The 27,515-nt window shown below is 37.7% G+C and overlaps 1 protein-coding gene across 1 annotated transcript in view; it reads left to right on the top strand.

Moving 5' to 3' along the window:
• Positions 1 to 27,515, top strand: part of LOC115210628 — a 79,928-nt gene that overhangs the window by 34,224 nt on the left and 18,189 nt on the right. Inside the window, exon 2 of the mRNA XM_029779269.2 lies at positions 21,058 to 21,119. Within this exon, the coding sequence (XP_029635129.1) occupies positions 21,058 to 21,119 (62 nt within the window). The remainder of the gene's footprint in view (positions 1 to 21,057; positions 21,120 to 27,515) is intronic.

Here is a 27,515-nt window from a genome sequence, read left to right as displayed (position 1 = left end):
CACCACAGGCTTCCATCTGTTTCCCTCTATCAAATCCGCTCTGAAAACATTGGTTGGTCTGGGGTTATAGCAGAAAACACTTGCACAAGATAACATGTAGTGGGACTTCCATAAACTATAAACTCCCTAAAACTAGAATCTCAGTGAAGAACAACTCCGAAACAATGAGAACACAAGATATGAAATGTTCATAGTCAACCTCACATACAAATAGAAATGTACACATCCCTTCATCAGCTGCCTAAAAAATATCATTATGGCTTTAACACCACACAGACGTTGTTAGTTGGAGTTTCCATGCACTCTTAATCTCTCAATCCTCAGGAGACATTACATCATCAGCAGCATAATAAGGATAATTTCAAATTTTGGCACAAGGCCAACAATTTCAGGGAAGTGGATGAGTCAAGTATATCGATCCTAGTGTTCAACTGGTACTAATTTTATCGACCCCAGAAAGATGAAAGACAAAGTCGACCTTGGCGGAATTTGAACTCAGAACATAGCGACAGGTGAAATATTGCTAAACATTTCATCCAGCATGCTAATGAATCTGCTGGCTCACCACCAATAGTAGTAGTAGTAGTAGTAGTAATAATAATAATAATAATAATAATAATAATAATAATAATAATATTAACAACAACAACAACAACAATAATAATAATAATAATAATAATAATAATAATAATAATAATAATAATAATAATAATAATAAAATACAACAACAACAATAATGAAAATACAACAACACATACATATAAAATATGGAAGGAAAATAATAGAGATTTAGACTTGGATACAGCAATGAACCCTAATAAATTAGCTAACGTACGAAGATACATTCTCAACACAAAAAAAATATCAGAAATAGAAATAGAACACCTAAAAGAAAACATACACCAGGAAAATGTAGATAGAAGCCACACAACAATGCCCAATAATATAAACACTGAAACTGCAAAACACGAAGACAAACGCAACATTCCCAACAAACACGATGTAAACAACGAAGGGGAGCCTAATGATTATGATAATATAAAAAATAAAATAATCAAAGAACTAAAAACCACAGAGCTCAAAATGGACCACCGACCATACCTCCCAAGAATAAAAATAAACGCAATAACAACACCAATTATAAACAACATAAACCTAGCCGTCACTGAACTAGCCACTGAAACAAAAAAAAGTGATATCACTGAACTAAATGACTTGATATACGCAGCAGCCACTGCAGCCACAAAAGAAGCTGGATACTCACCCAACCCCGCCCAAACCATAGTACCACCACCCAAACAAACCCTGTGGATAAATAACATCCAAAACAAAATAAAAAAAATTAGAAAAGACCTGTCGATTCTTAATGAAATCAGCAAACAAGCAACGCTACTGAGCAACAAAAAGAGAACAAAAATGCTCCGCAAATATAACACCACAGAAAAAGATTTGCCGGAGATAAAAGAAAAGCTGAAGTAAGATATCCTTGCCGAAGCTCAAAGAATCCGCCGGTACGAGAAACGCCAACGCTTCTTTGAACAGAACAAAAAGTTCAACTCCGACCCCAAAAAGTTCTACCAAGAACTGGGCAAAAATAAAATAGAAGTCACTGCAACACCAACGGCAGAAGAATTGGAAGAATTCTGGGGAGAAATATGGTCGGCGAACGAACCACCAAAAAAAAGGAGTATCAAAATAACAAACTCGGCATCTGAACAAACTTGGACCCCCATAACAACTGAAGAGGTCACCCAGGCACTGCAAAGACTAAGCAACTGGAAGGCACCTGGGCATGACAAGATCCCCAACTTCTGGTTGAAATATCTAACAGGAATGCACAAAAAGCTGGCTGAAAACTTTAACAACGTACTAGCAGAGCCAGAGACAATGCCTGAATGGCTCACGAAGGGGAAAACCATCTTAATTCCCAAATCAAATGAAACAGAAAAACCAGAAAACTACAGACCAATAACCTGCCTCCCTACTATGTTCAAGGCATTTACTGCAGTGATATCACAAAGGCTGAGCAAGCACCTGGACGAAAACAAACTGTTCCCAGAAGAGCAGAAAGGGTGCCGCAAAGGCTCATATGGCTGTAAAGATCAACTAATGATTAATAAAGCCATAACTGAAGACAGCCACAGAAAGAAGAAAGGCCTCAGTATGGCCTGGATTGACTACAAAAAGGCGTTTGATAGCATCCCCCACACATGGATCCTCGAAACACTAGCCATTAACAAAGTAGCACCAACAATCATAAAATTCATAGAGCACTCTATGAATAAGTGGCAAACAGTCCTACACCTCCAAACAAAAGAGGGACTCATGAAAACCAAAGACATCCCCATTAGAAGAGGAATATTCCAGGGAGATACGCTCTCTCCACTCCTTTTCTGCTTGGCACTGTCACTCTATCTGATATGCTAAATAGAACTGGATGCGGATATAAATGTTACGGCAAAACGATCAGCCACCTTTTATATATGGATGACCTAAAACTATACGCTGCAAATGACAAACAGCTGGAAACACTATTAAAGACAGTTCATGGATTTACCAAAGAAATAGATATGAAATTTGGATTAGAAAAATGCGCCAAAGTAACCATGAAAAGAGGAAAACTAGTTAAGAGTAACAACATCACACTAGATGAAGCAAATGAAATAAAAGAATTAGACCAAAGCCAAACTTACAAATAGTTAGGAATCCATGAACTAGATAAGACACAACACACACAAATGAAAGAGAAAATAAAAAAAGAATATTATAGACGAGTTAGATCAATACTAAACACAGAGCTCAATGCTAAAAACAAGATAATAGGTATCAACACTTTAGCTGTCCCAGTTATAAGTTACAGCTACAATATCCTTAACTGGACACGAAATGAACTGACCAAAATAGACAGGAAAACAAGAAAAATAATGACAGGATCTAGGATGCATCACCCAAAATCTGACATAGAAAGACTATATATACAACGTATAGAAGGTGGTAGAGGCCTTATACAACTGGAAAACTACTATAAAATAACCACCATAGGACTGCAAAAATATCTACTTCAGAAGGAAGGAAAACTGATCCAGATAGCGGCAAAACACGAGCAAAACAAAAAACTGTTCTCAGTATTTAAGGAAGCTGACAAATACAAACAAGAAATCATACCACCTAATAAACATGAAGAAGAAGAAGAAGAAGATGAAGAAACAACAAAAGCTATAAAAAAATGAAATCCAAACTAAAAATAGAACAGCAACGAACCATGATAAAACGATGGCAAGAAAAGCCCCTTCATGGTAAATACTGGACTAAACTAAACACAAAAGAAATAGACAAAGAAAAATCCCAGCAATGGTTGAGAAGCTCAGGACTCAAAGCAGAAACAGAGGGATTTTTAATTGCAGCACAAGACCAAAGCCTCCCCACCAGAAATTACCAAAAACATGTAATGAAAAGAAATATTACAAGTAACTGCAGAATATGTGGAGATGGACAAGAAACAATAAATCATATTATCTCTAGCTGCCCAGTCCTGGCTAAGAAGGAATATATTCACAGACACGACAGAGTTGGAACTTACATACATTGGAAGCTATGCCAACATTATGGAATAACAACAGAAAAAAGATGGTATAGGCACACACCAGAAAAGGTCACAGAAAACGAGAAAGCAACCATACTCTGGGATATGCCGATACACACAGATAGAGAAATTAAGGCCAACAGACCAGATATAGTTGTCAGAGACCATGAAGAAAAAAAATGCTTTCTAATTGATGTATCAGTACCGGCAGATGACAACGTGTCTCTAAAAGAAATGGAGAAACTCTCAAAATACAAAGACCTGGAAATAGAGGTAACTAGAATGTGGAATCTGAAAACAGAAACAATTCCTATCATAGTAGGTGCATTAGGCATGATAAAAAAATATTCAGACAAATACATAACAAAAACACCAGGACTTACAAACACATATAACATACAGAAAATTGCACTACTAGGCACTGCACACATCCTACGCAGAACACTTTCCATACAATAACCATCAGAGCATCACAACAAATCACAGCACATACCCAAGGCACACAGAGCTGCGCTCGGTAGTGAAGTGAAAGCACGCTATAAAAATAAAAATAAAACTACTGAATAATAATAATAATAAATGCCCTGATGCAGTACCAGACAGTGGCTCTCTTGGCAGCTGATCTTAACTGAATGGAAGTGTTATCATGTACATTGTTTTGTCTTGGTATAAAAGATGGGCTACAGCAAATATTCTGTTCAATACTACAGATTTGCTTGTCAGTTGTTTGACCTTAACCAGTTGACCATGTCCCTTAGTGGCTGACGATATGTGCATCTCTGATCATGAGCAGAAGTTGTGGGGGAGCTTCATAGCCATGTGTTGAGAGGGATTCTATGGGATTTGAATAATTCACCTCTGAAAACATGGGTGTTTTGTTCATCATCCTTAAACAACCTTTATTCAGGGACCTTTTGAGTGGGATGGGCTACTCAAACTGAAGAAAATTCTAACTGGGCCCCCACCTGCAATGTCATGTGCTGTTTATCTTGATACAAGATCACCATGTCATGCTCATATGGTGCCTGGTGTACCCTTATCAGAAAGGTTGTCATGATGGGTATACTGGGCTTCGTATATTTAACCCCAGTGTCATTTTGATGGCATGCACTGTTCTCTCACTCAATAATAATAATAATAATAATAATAATAATAATAATAATAATAATAATGATAATAATGATAATAACAATGCAGATATAGATAACGTCTACATCCCACAAAAAGTTGGAGGATGTAGACTGATGCAGTTACTCCTGTTTCTAAAGACAGCGACCACAGGGACAGACACTTATCTAAAGAACACCAATGACTGGATGCTTAAATTAGTCTGCAAGTGTGAAAGTTCCAACACAATGTATTCAAGATTAGAAGAAGCAAAAATTAGTAAATAATTTTAAAAATCAACAAGATTGAAATGCAACTGGATGAAAGAGAAGAACCGACTGCACCAACAAAACAAAAACTAAATCAAATAGAATCACAGAACTGTGAAAGAGATGGAAAAGTAGGGCTTTGCAGTTTTACACTCTATAAGGGTCAGCAATCTTGATGTAGATACAAATATGATCCATCACTGTTTGGCTACTGCATAAATCTCTCTGAGAGATTTAGAAATATATTATTTCTATTTTCAAAAATCAGTGAAATCATTTCACTTGAAATATATGTTTTCAAAGGTGGATAGGCATCAACAGCTAGCAAGCCATGCTACTCCAGACTGATGATGAGCAATGGCTCTGAAACTAGTCTCTGGATGCTGGCTTTGCTAGGTGGAGGTACTTATCTCCACTTTGAAATCATAAGGACACAGGAAATGTGTCAAGTCCAATAGGAAATGGTGTTTCCTGGGGCTAAATAACAGTAGCATTCTTCCCTTTCATGGGACTGTCATATTGAGTTGACAACATGCTATCACAGAAACAGAGGGCTTCATTATTGTAGCTCGGGATCAGTGTCTGCCAATCAGAAACTACTAAGCAAGAATTCTTTAAAATGGTGCTGATTCTGCTCGCTGCTTTTGGGATGCAACCAGAGAAACAATTGATCACTTCATCTCTGGATGCTTTCTGTTAGCCTCAAATGAATATATTAATTGCTATGATAGACCTGGGCAATAATTGCACAGGAGAATATGCCATAAGCCTGGATTCCCATTTGAGAAGAACCGATGGGAAGATAAGCCTGCAAAAGTAGTTAAAAATAAAGTTATTACTATTATTTGGGACTTTTCTACTCAAACTGATTCAGGCCAACGAACCAGATATTGTGAAAGAAAATCATGTTGACAAAACATGTCTGCACATAGATATGTTATTCTCAACAGATTGCACCACATCTGTAAAATCATTTGAAAAGTTTAGTAAATATAAAGATCTTGAAAAAGAGTTCTTCAAAATTGTGACATCTAAGAACAACAATTGTACCCGTGATCATCAGCGCTTTGGTCACAATACCACTGGCACTCTTAAACACTGTGTCCAAATACCAGAAGACTCCAAGCCATCAGAACTACAAAAAATTATTTTCATGGCTACTATCCACATCCAAAGGAAAACATTGTCAACTTGAAAATACCAGATTCTCTTAAAACTCCTTTAAAAGTGAAATATTACAAATTTAACAGAATCTTTGTTATCAGATTCTGGTCTCCTCCTGTAATATATCATTGCTAATCATAAATAACACCCACTGTAAAACATCCAATTTGCTATTACTTGAAGTCTCTGGGTGAGACTTGGAACAGCTCAGATAAAACAAAGCAAGAATAATGTAAGTAATAATAATAATAATAATAATAATAATAATAATAATAATAATAATAATGATAATAAATCTACAACAAGAATGAAGTACTTTGTCACCTGTTACTTAAACAACATATGAAAAGAGATACAAGATGATTCATGAGACTATGTAAGATCAGAAATGCAAAACAAGAAAAGAAATTGCTGTTAGCAAGAATTAAGAAAGGAAGAAACAAGACAACATTCAGACACAAATGACAGACTATATGGGTGGTGGTGGGTGAGAGAGCAAAAAGACAGACAGGTGAACATAAAAAAGAGTAACAATGGTGTCAGACGATAAATGAGAGAACGTTAAGAAGAAATAGTAGTAATAACATAAGTGTGAAATACTGATTTATAAAGTGAAATATCTTTTAAGTAGTAACACCACAACAATTTCTGTTTATTTTCGTCCATTTTCCTTCCTCACTTTGTCTTCTAATTAGATTAAATTACATTCCTCTTTTTTTACAAGTCGTTCAATGTCATATATTTAATCTCCAAGATTTGTATTCTTCTCTGCTTAACAGCTTAAAAAGCCAACAACAAAACTGTATTTATTTCCATTGTTTTCTCATGTTATATTGTTTTGGCATCAATACGGCCATATTATACGTCCTACCTCCACTTTCACTGAAAGCTTTACTATATTATGCTAATACCATCCACTTTCAGTCATTTCAATTTTCTCTTCTTTGTAATTTTTTCAATGTCTTTGTGCAGAAGAGTAAGCGTACACTTTACTTGCAAGCATATGCATAAGTATGAGCATACACATGTATGTGCTTATGTGAACACCACCGTATCTCAGTCTATGTATACATTTTTTTCACCTATTTTTATTAACATAAAGGGTAAAGTTATTAACCCTTTCTACTATAGGCACAAGGCCTGAAATCTTGTGGGGCGGAGGCTGGTCAGTTATGTGGACTCCAGTATTTGACTGATACTTATTTTATTGACCACAAGAAGAGGAAAGGCAAAGTTGCCCTCACCAGCATTTGAACTAAGAATGTAAAGCCAGAAGAAATACCTATTTCTTTACTACCCACAAGGGGCTAAACACAGAGGGGACAAACAAGGACAGACACACAGATTAAGTCGATTATATCGATCCCAGTGCGTAACTGGTACTTATTTAATCGACGCCGAAAGGATGAAAGGCAAAGTCGACCTCGGCGGAATTTGAACTCTGAACATAATCGCAGACGAAATACTGCTAAGCATTTCACCAAAAGCATTTCGTTCATTATGCTAACGATTCTGCTAGTCCATCTCCAATAACAACCAGATGCTGCAGAGACAATAACGGTTTTGCAAATATAAAAAAATGGCATTTTTAATCTTTGTTTTTTCTTTGTTTGTTTGTTTTTTAACATAGGCTGAGATCAACTTTGTCATGCTTTCAGGAGTCAAAAACTGAAATACCAGTTATATACTGGTGTTAACTCAGAAATCATTAGTTATACTGAGAGTATATAGCAGTGATTCTCAATCTTTTTAATATCTGGGTCAAGTCCAAACCCTGGATCTTTTTTTTTAGGGGAGAACTGCACCAAAAGAAGTAAAACACAAGTCAATTACAGAAAAAGGGGTCCACAGTTGAGAACCACTGTTTTAGGGGGTTAGAAGTAAGTTCCTAAGGAGTTGAGTCTTGCAAATTGCTTTCATTTCACATCACTACTAACCCTTCCAGAAACTCATGAACATCTTAACAACTGTTGTTCAAAACCCCTCTGTATTTCTGAGCCCTTGTCCTTATCACCATCATCATTTTATGTCCATTTTCCATTCTGGTATGCATTAGACATTTTGACAAGTTCCCAATGAGCCACAGGGCTGCCATGAGCCCCAATGTCTGCACTGACATGGTTTCTATGGCTGGATACCCTTCCTAATACTAATCTTTTTATAATGTGTATTGGTTGCTTTTTTTCATGCCAGCAGCACCAGTCAAGTTGCCAAATACCTTGCAAGACAGGTAATGAGACAGGTAAAAAGGCAGAGAGCTGGCAGAAACGTCAGGACGCCGGGTGAAATGCTTAGCAGTATTTCATCTGTCGCTACGTTCTGAGTTCAAATTCTGCCGAGGTTGTCTTTGCCTTTCATCCTTTCGGGGTCGATAAATTAAGTACCAGTTACGTAGTGGGGTTGATGTAATCGACTTAATCCGTTTGTCTGTCCGTGTTTGTCCCCTCTATGTTTAGCCCCTTGTGGGTAATAAAGAAATAGGTAATGAGCAGTAGAAAGCCCCCTCCACCCTCAATTTATTTGGAGGGAGTGTTTGAGAGTGAGACATGGGTTTTATGCTAGACATGTCATTGTTGATGCTGTTGTTATTGTTGTTGGCTCGGTGTTTTTTCTTTAACACATCATTTGATTTGCGTAGTTGGCAACTGGAACTTTCTTGTTCTCTGATAAACAAAAGCAGTATACACCTGCAAACATACACTGGAATTTATAAGAGTTGAAATCAAGAATTTTATCAGCTCATTCACCTGTTCAATGATTTTAAAACTGCGCATGAAATTAATGTACGTAGATGAAAATAAAGAACTTAACGCCGGTCCACGGTGCTTTATGCCTTTATATTCTGTTTTAGTAGATAATGTGATTCTAGCTGACATGATTGGTTACCAACTTCAAAACATAGATAACAAGGTTTTATGTTGAGTGCTGAAGAAGATTATTTTGATAACAAGTCTAAGTAGCTGTGGTTTTACCAGCATGCTACAACAATACTCAAATTTAATTGATACCTACTGAATCAATTTTCCAGTGTGTCGTGACAGGAAAGGAACAAGTCAATCTTCCAACTTAACACTTTAGAGCGTTTGTCTTAGTTTTTATTTGTTCAATTTTCTTTCGTTATTTCCTTCACTTCAAACTTTAGTGGCTTGTTTTATTTGAAATGAAGGATGTAATTTTGCCTTTTCAACACATTTGATATGTAATTAAATAGCTATTTGATAGGCGAATCAACTGAATAAGAGAGGGCAGCATCAGATTATATAATCTGTAACCGGAACACAGATTTGACAGCCATTTTTCAGAAAGAAAGAAAGGCATACGACACAGCTAACTCACTTTGTAAGAATATTGATGCTAGAGAGGAAACCAAGATTTTATGAGTAAAATGGGAGAAATTAAAAATAAATTAAGAAGATTACAGCCTTACAGCTATGTCTGTTTGAAACCACATCCTTGATGGTCATTATGGGAAAGGCATCGAAGATTATAGGTCACATGATGAGAGAAGCTGAGACAAAATGAATAAAACTTTTCTTGAGATGAGTCACACATGGCGGCGGGTTTCCATCAGGTGGCAGAGAGGATTACATGGTTTGATCAACTGAATTACCTGCTCCTGAATTAATGTGTAAATGGCTGAATATTCCACAGACAGCTGAGGCAGAACGAAAACGATTTTTCTTGACATGAGCCATAGTGATTAGTCACCATCAATCAACAATGTGGATTCATTTGTTCAATCAGCTGAATTATCTGCTCCTGAATTAATGTGTAAGTGGCTGAGTATTCCATAGACATGCATGCTTGTGACCTAATTCTGAGGCAGAATCACTATGAGACAGTTTGTGACAAGGCTGTACCTTTTCAAATACACGTACAATCCACCTGGCAGGTTTCTATATAGCTTTGCCTAAATTGTTTCATTCACAAAGTGTTGGTTGACCCAAGGTTATAGAAAATGACATTTGCTGGGATGCCATGCAGGGGATAGAACCCAGGACCTCATAGCTGCAAAGCGAACTTCTTAACCATTTGGCCATAATGTACCTACAGGCCACATATAGAAGCTGTAACTCGAACTTAGATCTGTCCCAAGTCCCAGAACTCGCGAGACAGAAACATAATCCAATTTCCATTGCATAGAAGTGACAGAGTTTACAACACACCCCATCCCCTGAATGGGATGTGAGTCCTTCACAGGGTTAACTTCCCAATTATTGCTGGAACCTATTTACAGCTCAGTGGACTGGAGTAATGTGAAATGAAGTGTCGTGCTGAAGAAGGCAACACACTGCCCAGCACGGGGATCAGAAGCATGATCTTATGAATGAGAGTGCAGCACTTTATCCACTAAACCACGCACCTTCACTAGAAACTGGAAAAGAAAGACAGAGAGGGAGAGGGAGAGAGAAAGAGAGACAGACAGACAGACAAACAGAGACAGACAGAGACAGACAGAAGCAGACAGACAGATAAAGAGAAAGAGAGATAGACAGAGATTTAGAGAGAGAGAAAGACAGGCAGACAGACAGGCAGAAATATATCAGGTCATCCCATAAGTTCTGTCTGAATTTTGAATAAAGAAAACAAGTGATCAAATGTTATATTTAATTGAAATTTAATCATCAATGTACTTTCCCTGATTATCTATGACTTCCTTCCATCTATTTACAAGCTTTTTAATCCCATCAATGTAAAACTCTTTTGGTTTCAAAGTGAAGAACTCTGAAATGTCAGTTTCGACCTCCTCCTGGCTTGCGAAAGTTATGTCCGCCAAATGATTCTGTAAACTACGAAACAAATGGTAGCCTGAAGGAGCAACGTCAGAAGAATAAGGTGGATGAGGAATTTTTTCCCAACCAAGCTCTTCGATCTTCTGTGATGTGATCTTTGCAGTGTGGGGTCGTGCATTGTCCTGATAAAACATCACTCCTTTTCGATTCACTAAAGCGGGTCTCTTTTTTTCTTCAAAGCTTGGTTCAAATGCTCTAATTGCTGACAGTAGACTTGAGCATTGATTGTTGCATTAGGTGGTAAAAATTCAAAGTGAATTACTCCTTTGCAATCCCACCAGATAGAGAGAAGAACCTTTTTCCCCACGAAGTTCCCTTTCCAGTTGTGGTTGAGCTTTTTCCCTTTTACCAAGCCGCTGTTTACAACGTTTAACATTTTGATAGAAGATTCATTTTTTGTCACTAGTCACAAGTCTATCCAAAAAAGATGAAATGAGTTCACGAGAATGGAGAGAAAAGCAGATGTCAACTCGGGATTTGCAGTTGCTTTCAGACAATTCATGAGGCACCCATTTTCCAAGTTTAGGAACCTTTCCAAGTTGTTGAAGATGAACAGTTTTATGGTTTGAACGAAACTTTATTGCCAATTCTTCAACTGATAATGCAGGATTTTCTTCAATACCTCAAGGAGCTTATCATCAAACTCAACTGGATGTCCTGTTCGATATTCATTTTCAAGGCTGAAATCTCCACTTCTGAATTTTGCAAACCATCTTCTGCAAGTTCTTTCATTCAAGTATTCTTTCCCATAAACTAAGTGTGTGTTTCGAGTCACTTTGGCTGCAGAGTTTCATTTTTTGTACTCATAAAGCATTATGTGCTTCAATTGCTCTTTGGATACTTCCATGTTAGAAAGGGTTTTAATCAAAGAAATTTTAATTCTATTATTCTGTAAAATAATATTTAATTAATTTAAATGTACACAAATGCTTAAAAATAATTTTTTTTATTCCATTCGACATTCTAAGATACTATTAAATTTCATTTAATTTTAAAAAAGGTAAAAAAAGGTATTTTTCCGATGTTGTTGTTGTTATTATTATTCAGGTCACTGCCAGGAATTGAACTCAGAATCTTGGGGTTAGTAGCCCGCGCTCTTAACCAGTGACCTGAATAATAATAATAATAATAGCAACATTGGAAAATACCTTAGGAATGAGAACCCAGGTTCAAAATTTCCCAAAGACACCAGATGAAGGCTGGAGGGTATAACAGCCGAAACATTGTTAACAACAAACAAGATGAAGACAGATATCCGCCAAATGTAAATAATGTAAATAATGTACATCGTTGCCAGTGCTGCTGGACTGGCTCTTGTGCAGGTGGCACGTAAAAAACACCATTTGAGCATGGCCATTGCCAGTAACACCTGACTGGGCCTCGTGCCAGTGGCACCACGTAAAAGCACCCACTACACTCTCAGAGTGGTTGGCATTAGAAAGGGCATCCAGCTGTAGAAACTCTGCCAGATCAGACTGGAACCTGGTGCAGCCTCCTGGCTTCCCAGACCCCGGTTGAACCGTCCAACCCATGCTAGCATGAAAAGCGGACGTTAAACAATGATGATGATGATGAATTCCTCATCTCTTAAATAATAGAAATGTATTGATAAAACCTTCTAGACAAAGTTTAAATATAATCCAATATCCAGCCAGTTCCAACAGTCAAAGCACACAAAGAGAATATGGTAAACCCTAACTGCACTGCTACAATATTAATTTAGGGCAATATCTATATTAAGAAGCTCTATTATATACCTATGGCTATTTTATAATGGCCATTATTTCCACCTGGATCTCGTCCAAACATAATTAGTAAGATAGAAAGTCATTTAAGGAATTTCTGAAGCTATTATCTTTTATCCATATCAGTGCACTTGTGTGTGTGCATGTGTGTATGTGTACGTGTATTTGTGTGTGCGTGTGTGTGCACGTGTGTGTACATGTGTGTTTGTGTGTACATGAATGCACACATGTACCTGCATGTGTTTGTGCATGAGCACATGTGTATTTTGTATTTGCGTGAGTGTGTAAGCTTATGGAGTAAAAGAAATATGATACTGCAACTAAATTTCAACATACATGTACACCAACCCCTATATGCATGCATGCCTATATATATATACATATATATATATATATATATATATATATATATTATATATATATATATATTATATATATATATATATATACATACATATACATATATATATATACATATATATATATACATACAATTATATACATATATTTATATATATACATATATATATATATATATATATATATATATACATACATACATATATAACATATATATATATATACATATATATATACATACATACATACATACATACATACATACATACATACATACATACATATATATATACACATACATACATACATATATATATATATATATATATATATTTACTATCACACACACAAACACCTATACGGTTGTATGCATGTCTGTATAATATATACACACACTCACATAGATACGCAAGTGGTCAGATGGGTGGGTGGATGGATAGAATGACAGACAGATAGATAAGTATTTGGATGGATAAATAGAAAGGTAGATAGATAGGTAGGTAGGTATGTAGGTAGGTAGGTAGGTAGGTAGATAGATACATAAATAAATAGATAGATAGATAGATAGATAGATAGATAGATAGCTAGATAGATAGATAGATAGATAGATAGATAGATAGATAGATAGAGAGATAGAAAGGTAGATAGGTAGGTAGGTAGATAGGTAGATAGACAGATAGATAGATAGATAGATAGATGAACGGACAGATGGATGAATAGAAAGACAGATAGAAAGATAGACAGATACATATATATATATATATATATAGAGAGAGAGAGAGAGAGAGAGAAAGAAGCAAAAGGTTGGGATTTATTTGAATGGTATAAAATATTTTATTTCTCGGCTCAAGGCACATGACCAACCTTGGTTATCTACCTATATATATATATATATATATATATATAGAGAGAGAGAGAGAGAGAGAGAGAGAGAGAGAGATAATGTGTGTGTGTTTGTGTATAGAAGGAAATAAGAGAGAGAGAGAGAGAGAGGGTGCAGGGGATGGATGAATGGAGGGAGGGAGGGATAAGACTATAGGAGAATACAGAAGTTGGTTAAGTAAACCACTGCAGTTCAGTTTTGCATAACTAGATTTTAAGTAGATAATCATTGTAAAGACTGCTTCCTTGTAATAGGGCACGTGTGTGTGTGTATGTGTGTCTGCAGGCTTATGTACTTTCATTTATGCATGGGTGTAGATATCTTTACACATATGTATCTGTGTGTGTTTAGAAATAACTGCAGCTTATTTCTATTCTGTTGCACTATATCTGCTTATATACAATCATCTTTATGTATGTGTATACTTGTGGGTGCACATGAATATATATATGTGTGTGTGTGTATTATCATCATCATCGTTTGACATCCGCTTTCCATGCTAGCATGGGTTATATATATATATATATATATATATACATATCATATGGCATGTAAAAAGCACCATCCAAACGTGGCCAGTGCCAGTGCCCCCTGACTGGCTCCCATGCCAGTGGCACATAAAAAGCATAATCCAAACATGATCGATGCCAGTACCTCTTGATTGGCTCCTGTGCCAGTGACATGTAAAAGGCACTATCTGAACATGATTGATGCCAGTACCACCTGACTGGCTCCCGTTTCAGTGGCACATAAAAAGCACCATCCAAACATGGCCGGTGCCAGAACTCCCTGACTGGCTCCTGTGTCTGTAGTACGTAAAAAGCACCCACTACGCTCTCAGAATGGTTGGCGTTAGGAAGGGCATCCAGCTGTAGAAACCTTTTCAGATCAGATTGGAGTCTGGTGCAGCCTCCTGGCTTGCCAGTTCTCAGTCAAACCATCCAACCAATGCCAGCATGGAAAGCGGATGTTAATCGATGATAATGATGATGATGATGATAATATATGGATGTGTGTGTATGCCAATTTATCATCATCACAAAATGATGATGATCATATGTATATACCTGGTTATACATACATGCATATATATATAATAATATATGCATGTAAATCTTTATATGTGAGTCTATGTGTGAACACATATAGGTGCACACAAACACACACACATATACATACACGTACATGTGTATATGTGAATACAGATGTCTATGTATGTGTGCATGTATGTATAATGTATATATGCATATATATATATATATATGTATGCATAATGTATGTGTGTGTGTGTAAACTATGTGTGTAAGCATGTATATTTTATGAGTGTATATATGAATATATGTGTGAGCGTATATATGTGCATGTATGTATAATGTATATGTGTATACATATAAGTATAATGTGTGTATATATGTGCATGTGTAAATTGTATGTATGTATGTATAATGTATGAGTATATATATATGGATATATGTGCGTGTGTATATGTATGTGTATGTATAATGTATATATGTATACATGTATGCATAATGTATGTGTATATCTGTGTATGTATGTATAATGTATATATCTATACATGTATGCATAATATATGTGCGCATATATATATATATGTGTGTGTGTGTGTATGTATGCACATAAAATGTATATGTGCATGTCTGTATAATGTATGAGTGTATATATGGATGTATAATGTGTATATATATATGTGTGTCTGTATATATATGTGTGTGTTTGTCTGTATGTATGTACATAAAGTGTATGTGTGTATGTATATATAATGTTGGAGTGTATATATGGATGTACAATGTGTGTATATATATATCTGTGTGTGTGTGTATAAATGTATGTGTGTATGTATGCATAATGTATGTATAATGTAACTGAAAGTTAAACCAAAAGGAATATACACTCTCTATAGTCAGGAGGTGTATAATAGAAGTTCGTTTGGGTCAGTATTAAATACTTTGGGTATAACGACAGAAGCTGTTATATGTTTTAAATAAAGTTTGTGTCTGTTCTGACGTCATAAGGAAATATTATGGGGAACTCTGACGTCATTACACTCATGAAATTCCTGCTCGTATTTCATGCTTTCTTTCTCAATGAGTTCTTGGTTTTATAGTGCAATGTTTACGTCAGGAACCATAGCATGACGTTATGTGTAAATCATTTTGGTGAGAACAGAACATCGTCCCACACTGCAGAAGCTCATCATCGTTGTCGTCGTTTTCATTTAGTGTCTGTTTTCCCTGCTGGTATGGGTTGGGCAGCTTGATGGGAACTGGCAAGGCCAGGGACCACACCATGTTACATCATCTGTTTTTTGTTTGCTTTCTACAGCTAGATGCACCAGTGGAATCTTGAGTGGACTCCAGTAGAATCTTGAGTGGACTCCAGTGGAATTTTGAGTGGACCCCAGTGGAATCTTGAGTGGACTCCAGTGGAATCTTGAGAGGACTCATCATCATTGTCCATTGTCCATACTGGTGTGGGTTGGACAGTTTGACCAGGGCCGGTAAGCTGAGGGGCTGCACCAGGTTCCAATCTAATCTGGCAAGGGCAAGGTTTCTACAGCTGGATGCTCTTCCTAACACCAACCACTCCGAGAGTGTAATGGGTGCTATTATTATTATTCAATAGTTTTACTTTTATAGCGTACTTTCACTTCACTACCAAGCGCAGCTCCGTGTGCCTTGGGTATGTGCTGTGCTTTGTTGTGATACTCTTATAGTTACTGTATTAAAAGAGTTTTGCATAGGATGTGTGCAGTACCAAGTAGTGCAATTTTCTGTATGCTGTATATATTTGTAAGCCCTGGTGTTTTTGTTATGTATTTGTCTGAATATTTTTATCATACCAATTATTATTATTATTATTATTATTATTATATTATTATTATTATTATTATTATTATTATTATTATTATTATACCTATTATTATTATTATTATTATTATTATTATTATTATTATTATTATTATTACAAAATGCTTAATGGCATCTCATCTGTCTTTACATTCCGAGTTCAAACTCCGAAGTTAACTTCACCTTTCATCGTTTCGAGGTCAATACAATGAGTACCAGTGAAATACTGGGGATCAATGTAATTCACTTACACCGTTCCCCCACCCTGAAAGATTCCAGGTCTTCTGCCCATCATAACAAGAGATTACTATTAGTATTATAAAGAAAACAATAAAGTGTGAGAGAGAATCCGTTAATTAAATTATGAAAGTTTTGTTTTCTTCCTAACTAATTAACTAATAAGCAGTCACAGGAGAAACAAAACAAGCAGAATGTGTTTGTATTTCCTATGTTCTTAATTAGCTTAATTAGCCTTTTAGTTAAAAGACCAACTGTTACCATGGCAACAGGCACCAAAATGGTAGTCATTATGAGATGATAACTTAGAAGAGAGACATACTTGTTTTCTTTCTTTGTTTCAGCATTTTGTGTTTGTTAATCCTGGGGCAAAACAAAAGAAGTCATGTCAGAGTGTGAAGTTGTTTGTGGGTGGGTGGGGGTAATGTTGTTAGGTAGAGCTTAGCCTTTGGAGGTAGACACAGCTGTGTGGTTAAGAAGCTGCCTTTGTAGTCACGGGGGTTCCAGGTTCGATTCACACATTGGAACTTTGTGCAACTGTCTTCTAACATAGCCTTGGGTTAAATGCATTGCGACAAAAATTTGACTGACAGAAACTGTACAGAAGCCTATTGTGCATGTGTATATGTGCTTGCATATGTATATATACACACACACAAATGTGTGTGTGTGTGAATGTGTGTAGTGTACCTAGAAATAAGTGAGAAGTTCAAAACAGAACTCCATGCCAAGTGACAAGAGTTATTTATGGTTATGACAGCTACCATTTTACATCAACTTATTCAAATTTCATGTTTATGATCATCAGACAGTATGAAAACTGGAACATATGAGTGTCTGTGTCTATGTAATAAGTAATATATATATTTATTTACATTATTTACATTCAACGGATATTTGTTCTCATCTTGTTTGTTAACACATTTCGGCTGATATACCCTCCAGCCTTCATCAGGTGTCTTGGGGTTCTCATTCCTAATGTATTTTTCAATGTTATTATTACTATTATTATCACTACGCCATATGCCCATGGGCATATGGTGTAGTAGTTAAGAGCGCAGGCTTTTTTCCATTGAGGGCCTAAAACCAACAATACCTACTGTCTATTCCTACCACCACCACCACCACCACCACCACCATAGAAATCAAAGTAAATTTTTCTGTGAAATTAATTCTTAATTTCTTGAAGTTATTTTCCCCTTTTTAAGTAGTTAACAATTGCCGCAAGGTTTTTGTTTGCCTTCTCTGACTAAGAGACAAATTTCAATGAAATTAACACCAGAGATATGACAAACATCCACAGGCAGCTGTCTGAAACTGCCACCATGATACCATCAACCTGTACACCACAATGTATTAACGGCCAGAACACTTATACAAGGCAATATGTAAAAGGAATAAATCTGAATATCAAAACATAAAAGGTTTTCATGATGGGGAGGCTGTACACACTGATAATATGAATGACTATTGATGGAATGTTACTAACGAAAATTACTACTACTACAACGACAACCACCACCACCACCACCACTACTGTTACTCCCACAACTCTCATTACTGCTGGCACCACTACTACCACAGCTGCCTCTATCATAATTAAGATTCTATTACTCCTTTGAGATTTTTCTTTGATAGTTAGCTGCATCAAATGTTTTAAATAGCATAACTGGTAGCAAATAAGGTGAGAGAGAAAGGATCAAAGAGAGAGAGAAAGAGATAATAGCACTGATAGAAAATATCTCAGGGTGCATGGTATGTGATATATTTATACACATACATACATACATATGTACATGTGTGTGTGTATGTGTGTGTGCATGTGTGTGTGTGTGTGTGTGTGTGTGTGTGTGTGTGTGTGTGTGTGTGAAGGCACATGGCTCAGTGGTTACAGTGTCAAGCTTACGATTGTGAGGTTTTGAGCTTGAATCCAGACCGGGCTGCATGTTGCTCCAGTTCACTCAGCTGTAGAAATGAGTAGCAACATCACAGGTACGAAGCTGTATTGGCCCCTTTTGCCTTTCCCTTGGATAACACTGGTGGCATGGAGAGGGGAGGCCAGTATACATGGGCGACTGCTGGTCTTCCATAAAAAAAACAACCTTGCCCAGACTTGTGCCTGGGAGGGTAACTTTCTAGGTGCAATCCCATGGTCAGTCATGACCGAAAGGAGTCTCAGTTATATATATATATATAAAGCACCATCTGAATGAGGTCGAAGCCAGCCTCCTTGCCCCAACTGGCTCCTGTGCCGGTGGCACATAAAAAGCACTATCCATATGTGGCTGATACCAGCGCCATCTGACTGGCTCCCGTGCCAGTGACACGTAAAAAGCACCATCCAAACATGGTCGATATCAGCCCCACCCCACCCCATTTGGCTCCTGTGCTGGTGGTACATAAAAAAACCTACTACATTCTTGGAGTGGTTGGCATTATGGAAGGACATCCAGCTGTAGAAACACTGCCAGATCAGATTGGAGCCAGGTGCAACCCCCTGGCTTGCCAGACCCTAGTGTGTGTGTAGTGTTTAATGCCATCTAAACACGGGTGCTCCCTGGGAGCCAACAATACTACTGTTTTAACCCCAGGAGGACACCTCCTCCAACTAGTTATGCAGTGCACTCTGCATTTGATACATATTGCAAATGGGGAGACTGTTGAAACCATACAGTCTGATGGTTTCCAGGCTAAAATAGCAGGGAGTTCTCTCTCCACTTGCAATATATATTGAATGCAGAGTGCACTATATAACCAGCTGGAGCAAGTATCCTCCTGGGGTTAAAATGGCAGTATCATCGATTCCTAGGGAACAGCCATGTTCAGTAGGAATACTGCTTTCATCTCTTATAGATATTTTCTTGACTAGCTAGTTTGCTTGTGAGTGTATATATATATATACACACACACATACATAGTTAATCCAAACAAGAAAGCACAAAAAAACACAACAACACAAGGAAGTGGAACAAATATAGTATTATTGGACGCTCAGGAAAGAAGGAGGGTTTAACATTTCGAGTGGAGCTCTTCGTCGGAAACATAGGAGAAGGAAAGATCCAGAGAAGGGAAGACAGAGGAAAAAAAATCGCCAACGGTATACACGTGGTCACATATATATATATATATATATATATATATAATGTAAACATTTGTCTCTACTCTAGGCATTAGGCCTGAAATTTTGCGGGGGGGGGGACCGGTTGATTAGATCGACCACAGTACGCAACTGGTACTTGATTTATCAACCCCAAAAGGAAGAAGGCAAAGTCGAGCTTGGCAGAATTTGAACTCAGAGCATAAAGACAAATGAAATACCGCTAAGCATTTCACCTGGCGTGCTAACATGTAAACATAATGTAAACATATCATCATCATTGTTTAAAATCTGCTTTCCATGCTGGCATGGGTTGGATGGTTTGACTGAGGACTCGCAAGCCAGGAGGCTGAACCAGGCTCCAGTCTGATCTGACAAGGTTTCTACAGCTGGATGCTCTTCCTGCTAACCACTCCGAGAGTGTAGTGGGTGCCTTTTACAAGCCATATGGGTGATATAGAGAGGGGACGCTGGTACGAATGGGTCACTGCTGGTCTTCCATAAACAACTTTGCCCAGACTTGTGCCTTGGAGGGTAACTTTCTAAGTGCAATCCTATGGTCATCCATGACCAAAGGGGGTCTTCTAATTCAAAACAATGTGAATAAATAAGCATTGTAATTGACAGAATAATCTGAATGCTAAAGGGTTAAACAAACAGGCAATTAGCCGGTTAAATAACTAACCAGCTGATTTTAATAAAGAAGTGATAATGAACCAGTGTGTGTGTTTATTATTGGCCTAATGACCCTCTCTAGATACTAGAGTAAGCAATAGGTAGAAAGAAACAATAGAAGCTTTAAGGAAATTCCTCTTATGATTTATATCTCTAATCTATTTCCTGTTGTATTTTATTTACTCAGCTTTGCACGCATCACTCGTCATTCTAATTAGTAAGTTGTTATAAAGCTGTCTGTTAATTGTTCACGTTTTTTTATTTATTTCTTTGCCAGGTGACCAGTATTGTAGTCCTTGTTGCTGCCATCATCCTCTCCAGCCCCACGTCTTATATCAGGTGAGTCTGCAGACTGCTGCTTCAATCAATTTTAATATACAAAGGCAAAACACACGGCAATTAGATAAACATCTTGTTGAACATGCTGCCATCGACCAAACCAGTTTTCTCCTTTCTTTGTTACTTTCAGCTTCTTCTGTTTTATGATTTCTAGTTGCTATACAAACATACATTTACAGATATACATAAATATATATATATATATTATATATATATACATATATATATTTATATGCACACAAACACATATGAAAGGTTTGATATCAGAAAGGTGATTACAGGTTGACAGGAAATGTATTGCTTCATAAAATTAACCTTACTTTTGTGTGCTGTGTCTATGGGTTCAACTCCACCCTCTCTGATAGGTTCTGTAAGATTGAATGCTTATGTATAACAGTAAAATGTATGAACAGGAAATAAGGGTTAAAATGCAGTCACAATTGTAAATAAAACAATTGTTAATTCAGTCAACGATAACATTGAATAAATTCTTTTAGCTTTACTCTTTCTCTCTCTCTGTCATCAGTTGGATATAAACCAAGCAATGGCTGTGCTGATGACAGTTGTTGAGATAGAAACACATGTCTTCTGCTTGTCCCTGGACAATCAGATTGCCTTTTCTTTAATAGCATGCCAATTCTGGAGAATTCTTTATAGGTGATATAGTGTGATTTGAGGGAAAGTTGGCTGTCATTTCAAGGTTTAGAGACCATGTAGAGGCTCCTTCACTGAATTGCCATACTTATGATGTTGCTACTGTTGTTTAGACCAAGCCTGCTTCAGATAGGGAAAGTCTTTTACCAATGGTTTGCCAGCTACCAAAGGCATTTTTTTTGTATTTTTTTACAGCTTTGGTTTTATTTTGGATTGCTTCATTTAATGTTTGTGATCACAATTAAAATGTTTGAGGATATGGGCACATATAGTGACTGTGTGGTAAGAAGTATGCTTCCCAACCACATAGTTCAGGGTTCAGTCCCACTGTGTAGCGCCTTGAGCAAGTGTCTTCTGTTATAGGCTCAAAACAACCAAAGCTCTGTGAGTGGATTTGGTAAACAGAAACTAAAATAAGCCTGTTGTATGTGTGTGTGTGTGTTTGCATGGGTGTGTTTGTATGTGTCTTTGTGTCTGTGTTTGTCCCCTCCACCTCCACCACTTAACAACTGATGCTGGTATGTTTACATCCCCATAACTTAGCGGTTTGGCAAAAGAGACCAGTAGAATAGGTACCAGACTTAGTCCTGGAGTCAATTCATTCCACTAAAATTCTTCAGGGTGGAGCCCCAGCATGACCACAGTCAAATCATTAAAACAAGTAAAAGATAAAAGACAGGTTTCTTTGTTTTCTCTGGCTAAATCTTCAACTACTTCAAGTGGCACTCAAAGAGAAGAGTGAGAGTGGAGAGCTACCATTCAGTACGTTTTATGAAAAGTGAGTGGCTGAATTGAGAGACTAAATAAATCTTGTCTGATTCTTTGACTATAAACTGAAATAATTTTTAAAAGGTATTGTTTATGATTTCTTATAATCACAATTTTGCATAATGTCATCATGTAACAAAGAAGGGAAGACAGGGGCTGTGCTGAAACTGGTGGACAAGAGACTCCACATTTACATTTACCTGTGAGATTTTTTTCCCTTCTAGTCTGACATTTAAAAAGGTAATATAAACAATCACTATTGCTGCCACCACCACTCCTGAAATAACTCAAAGTGGCCAGTGCAGTATATTTGAGTAACATAGACAATTACAAGAATATCAAATACCGTACAGCATAAATTCTTGATTTATTAAAAGCACCTGTGCTGGTGCAAGATAAAAAGCACTCATCCTGATGCCATGTTTAAATAGCCTGTGCACTTATTAAACTCTGTAAAGTGGATGGCATTAGCTGGAGCATCCAGCCGTAGAAACCATGCCAAAATTGACAGTTGGAGCCTGGGCAGCTCTCCAGCTGACCAACTCCGGTCAAACTATCCAACCCATGCCAGCACGGAAACAGACATTAAATGATGATGATGATGATGATATGTAGTAATAATCTACACACATAAAATAAATCTATCAGATATGTATCAATCGGTTATATGCATTTAAAATAAATCAAAAGATTGTATCAATAATTTAGATGTTACTGTATCAACCAGGCAACCTGGCTTTGTAATACAATGTCGGTCAAATGTGCTCACATGGCACTTGAGAGCTAAAAGGCTTTCAAATGATTCTGCCCCACTGACCTGGGGGTGTTAGGCCAACATTCTCGTTGAAGAGAATGCCAGTCCAACACAGGGTGACCTATTTACAGCTGAGTGGACTGGGGCAACATGAAATGAAATGTTTCACTCAAGAATGGCCCCTGTGCTGGTGGCAATTAAAAAGCACTCACTACACTCTCAGAGTGGTTGGCATGAGGAAGGGCATCCAGCTGTAGAAACCCGCCAAATCAGATTGGAGTCTAGTGCAGCCAGTTTTCAGTCTAAGTGTCCAACCCATGCCAGCATGGAAGCGAATGTTAAACAATGATGATGATGATGAACACAACACACTGCTCAACCATGATTTTGTCATGCACCTTCAGAATTTATACATATTTAAAATAAATCCATTAGATATGTATCAATACTTCATACATGTTTAAAGCAATCAGATACATATCAAGGAAATATTCTTCTATTTGTTTACTTCTTTCAGTCATTGGACAGTGGCCATGCTGGGGCATCCTGCATTAAAGGGTTTCACTTGAACAGATTGATTCCAGGACTTATTTCATAAGTCTAGTACTTATTCTATCAGTCGCTTTTGCCGAACCACTAAGTTTCAGAGATGTAAACACCAGTACCAGTTGTCAACCAGTGAGGGAGGGGACAATCACAGACTCAAACACATATATATATATATATGTACAATGGGCTTCTTTCAGTTTCCATCTATCCAATCCACTCACAAGGCTTTGGTTGGCCTGAAGCTATAGTAAAGACACTTGCCCAAGGTGCCCTGCAGTGGGACTGAACCCAGAAACTGGAAGTTGGGAAGCAAACTTCTAACCACAGAACCATGCCTGCACCTATACATTCATATATAAGGAGCTTCCTTACAGTTTCAATCTACCAAATTCACTCAGAAACTCTCGGTTGGCCCAAGACTATAATAGAAGACCCTTGGCCAAGGTGTTGTGCAGTAGGACAGAACATGAAACCAAAATGGTTGTAAAGACAATTTCTTTACCCTTCAGGCAGACTGCACCAATTCTCACAAATTAACAAAAATAATTTCAAGTGGCCTCACAGCGGCAAGGTGGCTGAGTTCCTTTTGAGCATTGGGCCTCATAGAGGCAAAGTGGCCAAGCTCCTTTCAAGTGTTGGGCCTCATGGAGGCAAAGACCAAAACCTTTGGCATTATGTTGTGTTCAAGAAAAAGACCCATCAACCTGAGCAAAATCGCAGTCATGGCAGATACCAATGTCATGGAAATGGCACCTGTGCTGGTGGCATGTAAAAGCACCCATTATACTCTCAGAGTGGTTGGCGTTAGGAAGGACATCCAGCTGTAGTTACCATGCCAAATCAGACCGGATCCTGGTGCAGCCTTCTAGCGTGCCAGCCCTGGTCAAACTGTCCAACCCATGCCAGCATGGACAACAGATGTTAAATTATGATAATGATGATGAATGATGGTTTCAAATTTTGCCACAAGGCCAGCAATTTTGGTGGAGGGTAAGTTGATTACATCAATCACAATGCTCAGCTGGTTCATATTTTATTGACCCCTAAATGATGAAAGGCAAAGCCAACCTCAGTAGAATTTGAACCCTGCTCATAAGGACAAAGCGCTGACAAGCATTTTGGCCCCAGCATGCTAATTTTGCCAGCTTGATGCCTTATTAATAATAATAATAATCCTTTCTACTATAGGCACAAGGTCTGAAATTTGGGGGCAGGGGATTGTTGATTACATCGACCCCAGCACTGAACCGGTATTTTTTATTGACCCTGAAAGAATGAAAGGTAAGTCGACCCTGGTATAATTTGAACTTAGAACGTGAAGACAGATGAAATATCACTAAGCATTTCGCCCAGTGTGCTAACGTTTCTGCCAGCTCACTGCCTTATCAATAATAACAATAATAATAATGTTTTCAAATTTTGCCATAAGGGCAGCCATTTTGGGGGAGGGGATGTGTCGATTACATCGACCCCGGTGTTCAACTGGTACTTAATTTATGAAAAGCAAAGGTTACCTTAGTGGAATTTGAACTCAGAACGTAATGGTAGGCAACATACCACTAAGCATTTCGCCCAGCATGCTAACGATTCTGCCAGCTCACCCCTTATTAATAATAATAATAATAATATAGGCTTAAGGTCAGCAATTTTAGTGGCAGGGAGTTAGTCAATTACATCAATTGAGTACTTGACCAGTACTTTATTTTACCAACCCTGGAAGGATGAAAGGCAAAGGTGACCGTGGCAGGGTTTTATAATAATGGTCATAAGATGAATGGTTTGTTTTGCCAAAAACATCTTTCTCTTTCTCTCTTTCCATCTCTCTCTCTCTCTTCCTCTCCTGTGTATGTGTCTCTCGCTTTCACTCTCCAGTGCATGTTTCTCTTTCTTTCCTGCGTCTCTTTCTCTTCTTTCCTTTTATCTGTCTGTCTGTCTCTCTCTCTCTCTCTGTCATCCCTCTCCCTCTCTCTCCCACATCCCTTCTCCGTCTCCCCCCCTTCTCACAATTCCTTTGCCCCCTCCTCCCATCAACAACAACATCCAAATTCTTCCAATTGTAAACCAGTCAGAATTTAGATGCTGTCTTTCTTGACACAACATTCCCTTGTTGCCAATGACGAGCCGAGCCGTCATTGCTGTTATTATGTAAATTCAAGCCTCCGTCTTCTAAGTCGTTAACAAGGAAAGAAAAACAACAAAAAACAATAAATAAACATATAAAACGATAATCAAAAAATATATAATTTGCCAGGAACGAGCACAAAGCACCAAAGAATAAAAACAATTTATGTAACACAATTTATAATAAATTATGAAACATTTTCGTGTCAACTCAATGTCGTACATTGTTTCAATTTTCCAATTGCAAATCGTCGATCGATATTTTACTCAGATAATCTCATTCGTCTGTAGTGGTGGTAGTGGTGGTGGTGGTGGTGGTAGAGGTGATAGTTGTAGCAGTGGTGGTGACGGTGGTGGTCGTGGTGGTGGTGTTAGTAAAGGTGATGGTGGTAGAGGTGACAGTAGTAGCAGTGGTCGTGACGGTTGTGGTAGTAGTGGTGGTGGTGGTGGTGGTAGTAGTAGTGGTGGTGGCGGTAGTAGTAGTAGTAATGGTAGTAGTTATGGTGGTGGTAGTAGTAGTAGTAGTAGTGATGGTAGCAGTGGTGGTGGTAGTAGTAGTGATGGTAGTAGTGGTAGTAGTAGTAGTAGTGATGGTAGTAGTGGTGGTGGTGGTGGTAGTAGTAGTGATGGTAGTAGTGGTAGTAGTAGTAGTAGTGATGGTAGTAGTGGTGGTGGTGGTGGTAGTAGTAGTAGTGATGGTAGCGGTGGTAGTAGTAGAAGTGATGGTAGTGGTGGTGGTTGTGGTGGTGGTAGTAGTAGTAGTAGTAGTGATGATAGTAGTAGTAGTAGTGATGGTAGTAGTAGTGGTGGTGGTAGTAGTAGTAGTGGTGGTGGTGTTGGTAGTAGTAGTAGTAGTAGTAGTAGTTCTCTCCAGAAACAGCTTTGACAAAAAAAATGGAGGGGAACAAGACAAACTGGAGAAGCAACAAAGAAACCAAACTAAAACAAAAAAAGAACAAGAAAATAACAAGAAACAACAAAAATACGATCCCAGCATCGTTTATTTGTTTTAAACGTCATTCGAACGATATATTTAAATCAATTCAGCTTTAACAAATCGAACGGACTGATTATTTGGATGCCTTACTCTCTCTACTTCTCTCTTTCTCTCTCTTTCTCTCCTTTTCTCTTTCTGCCTATCTCTCTACCGCTACTTATTTATCTTTATCTCTCTTTTTCTCTTTCTATCTCTCTACCTCTACTTATTTATCTTTATCTCTCTCCCTCTCTCTCTCTCTCTCTATCTCTCAACTTAACCTTCTTCTCCATATCTCTATCTCTACCACTCTCTCTAACAACCAGCATCTTTCCACTCTCTCTCTCTCTTTCCATCTTTCTCCTTTACTTTCACTATCTTACTCCCTCTCTCTACCTACTTCCCCTCTCTCCCTCCCACTCTACTCCGTCTCTCGCTCTCTCTCTCTCTCTCTCTCCCATGCCATCTTTATTCATAAATACCTCACCTTATACATTGTAAATTCCATGTATATTCTGACTGTTACAAGAACCAAACCACAATCGATTAAATACAGAGTTATATATCAAGAACA

Source organism: Octopus sinensis, linkage group LG1, assembly GCF_006345805.1.
Source record: "Octopus sinensis linkage group LG1, ASM634580v1, whole genome shotgun sequence".
Lineage (NCBI taxonomy): Eukaryota > Metazoa > Mollusca > Cephalopoda > Octopoda > Octopodidae > Octopus > Octopus sinensis.
The sequence above is the reverse complement of the archived record's forward strand: the minus strand, read 5'-3'. Positions and strand labels throughout refer to the sequence as shown.